The sequence below is a fragment of the Kryptolebias marmoratus genome, linkage group LG12 (assembly GCF_001649575.2).
Source record: "Kryptolebias marmoratus isolate JLee-2015 linkage group LG12, ASM164957v2, whole genome shotgun sequence".
Lineage (NCBI taxonomy): Eukaryota > Metazoa > Chordata > Actinopteri > Cyprinodontiformes > Rivulidae > Kryptolebias > Kryptolebias marmoratus.
This window is the reverse complement of record NC_051441.1, coordinates 21,555,246-21,558,076: the sequence shown is the minus strand read 5'-3', so window position 1 is coordinate 21,558,076 and position 2,831 is coordinate 21,555,246. Positions and strand designations below refer to the sequence as shown.

General features: G+C 40.5%; 2 protein-coding genes across 2 annotated transcripts in view; one reads left to right on the top strand and one right to left on the bottom strand.

Moving 5' to 3' along the window:
• Window positions 1–2,831, bottom strand: part of cln3 (CLN3 lysosomal/endosomal transmembrane protein, battenin) — a 54,000-nt gene that overhangs the window by 25,947 nt on the left and 25,222 nt on the right. The window lies entirely within an intron of this gene.
• LOC119617543 (prolactin-1-like) lies at window positions 867–2,628 on the top strand. The gene is made up of 3 exons (XM_037978800.1): window positions 867–2,062; window positions 2,216–2,304; window positions 2,411–2,628. Exons 1-3 carry the CDS (start codon window positions 1,927–1,929, stop codon window positions 2,552–2,554), a joined length of 369 nt encoding a protein of 122 aa, XP_037834728.1. The 5' UTR covers window positions 867–1,926; the 3' UTR covers window positions 2,555–2,628.

Sequence of the window (2,831 nt, the reverse complement as noted above, 5' to 3'; positions counted from 1 at the left end):
TTTCATTTGTTGTCATTTGTAATCATCAAAATTAGACGAAATAAACATTTGAAATATATGAGTTTGTATGTAATGTATGAATATAATATACAAGTTTCACTTTTTAAATGGAATTACTGAAATCAATCTACTTTTTCATGATATTCTAATTTTATGAACAGCACCTGTGTATATATATATATCCTGAAATATAAAGTTATCCCTAAATATCAAAAGTGACCATTTCATTTGAGATTTGTAATTTAGTACCTTAGTATTTTAAAAAAAATCTGTAAATGATGAACTCATGAATGTTTTACATAAAACTTTGTTTGTCATCGCCTGTCGCTGAAGACAAAATAATTTAAAAAATATGTTTGTCTGTTTGTTAGCAAAATGTCTCATGAACGACTGACTGGAGTTTCATTTAACTCAAAAATTAATCACTGGGTGTATACCCACAGCTGAAAACCTTCTGGAGTCAAATCAATTTCAGATGGCCGCTGCAGTTAGGCCACTTTAGACAACAATTTGCAGAAACTGAAATTAAACTTTGGTATTTTCTGCCTATTTTAAAAAAATGCCTTATTATTTTTATGTAACTTGTAACTTATTTTCTGTTTTACTATTTATCTACCTGTGATGTTGGGAATTGTTGGGAATTGGTCAGCTGTCAATTTCATTGGCTATAACTCAAAGAAATTGACAGACATTAAACTGAAATTTAGTGTGGAAGCAGCTGAGAGTCATTCACAGCACATACAAAGTAGTATTTCTTAGTCGAAGATGATCTTAGTTTGAAACCCTTGCATGAAAGGTGGAGGTGGGGGCGGGGGGATGTAGATCCTTTCAAAGCATGCTTTGTCTTCACTTGATGATTTTATCAAATGAAATTCTTTGCGAAAACAAAAACAAAAGTGCTTTAAGATCCAAAAGCAAACTTTCAAAACTCAGAAAAAAAGCCAACACGCATTGGCTGAAAAGCAACTACAAACGTAGGAACAAGTATAAACAAGGAATTAGCAGCTGAATTTTGAGATATTTTTCTGAAAATTTAGCATGCTTTGCTTAAGTTAGGCCAATGTCTCACTGAGCTGCGACTGCTGGCGACAAATTTCAAACACCATATTGCAAGGAAGTTCTTAAAATATCTTAAGATGTTCGCAAAGAGTCTCAGTTTCCTTGTAAGAGGACCTCACCCTTGTGTTTTGTAACGTTCACAAATCGTGCGAAAACATAGTCACCACAGGTTGACGCAAGCAACTGGAGTCCGTCTCGAAAAACTTCTCAATTTAGTGTCAGTGAACAGGAAAGTGGAAAAAATGTGAGCGACTGTGGGAGGATTTGTCGGCCTACGAAAAGCGGACCGTGGATGACCAGGAACAAAAGGAGAAACTGCGATCAAATCAGGGCACGTAGTGACTAAATTACGACAAATAAATCTGTTCATCATCCACAGGAATTTAATCACAGTTAGGTTTGTAAGTAAATGTGTCCAAAGTACCAAGTCAGTGTGATTCCAAGTGAGAATTTGCCTTTTAAAATTTTTTTAGCAATTTTGTGTCTCCAATTTGTTGCCAGAAGTCATTGCCAAGTGAGATACAAGCTTACTGAGATGAGGTCATGAAAACACACTGAAAACGCCAGCAGGGGTAAAAACCTGCATGATCATAAGTCTCTTTCCAAGCAAGTTATTTAAAAGCAAATTAAGACCTCAGCCGAGGTGAAAACTTGTGCTTTTATTCATCTGTTCAATCAAGATCAGGGAGGGACTTTTTCCACCTCCATGCCACACAAACAAATGGACATGCAGCACATCCTGCTGCATCCATTCAATCGCTCTCTTCTATGTTTCTCATTACAAACTGGTCTAAGCAAGTTCTGGACAATTAGCACACACTCACCCCACTGCTGCATAGCCAAACCGCCGGGCCAAGGAGGTATAAAATGCAGACAAAAATAGAGCAGGGAAAGCGAAAAGGCGAAGAAGCGAAGCAGAAAGAGGCAAAGACTGACCCACGGCTGAGAAAAGAAACAGAAATGGCTCAGAGAAGAACCAGCGGAGGCAAACTCTTCATGGCAGGTGAGACCAGCTTCACTCACAAAGGTGGTCCTTCTACAAAGAGATAGTCTACAGAAAAGTGAAGGAGAGTTTTACAGAAGTCAAAAGGTCTGTTACAAACCGAAGGGCGGAGCATTTAAAACTGTTCTCTGTGTTCTCTCCTCGTCGCTCCAGTGGTGTACATGCTGGCCACTTGCAGGGCCGTTCCCATCAACGATCTACTCAACCGAGCCTCCCAGCACTCTGACGAAATGTACTCCCTGGTAAGAGCCTGTTGGCACCACCAAAGGTTGCGTGTGCCTAAAGTCCCCTGACTAGTTTTTGAAAAGTCTGATTCAGCTTCTAACAATGGTCCTGTTCTGCGTCCAGGCCTCCCATATCTTTCCAATGAGCTTGGAACGCCTTGCACTGTGCCACACTTCCGTGCTGCCAACCCCCAACAACAAAGAGCAAATTCTGCAATTTTCTGTGAGTTGGTCTGCCCTTTGCCTTCTATGTCTCGCGTCTTTTTGAACCCTTCATTGACAAGGCGAGGCTTGGCAGAACTCAAACTCACAGCGACACAACAAAGTTTTAAGGATTTTATTGCCAGGAGATTGGAAGTAAGCTCAAAGTCTTTGATCGACTCACTCACGTGATCGGCTAGTGGCAGAACCGGAACTGGTAAGTCCACTCTAGCTGGGTTTTGCGTTGCAGACCGGCAGGTCTGAAAGGGACTGAGGCGAGAGGGAAAGTCCAAGTCCAGGCGTGAGGTCGTTACCGGTAGGTCAGAGTTCCGAAGCCAAATCCA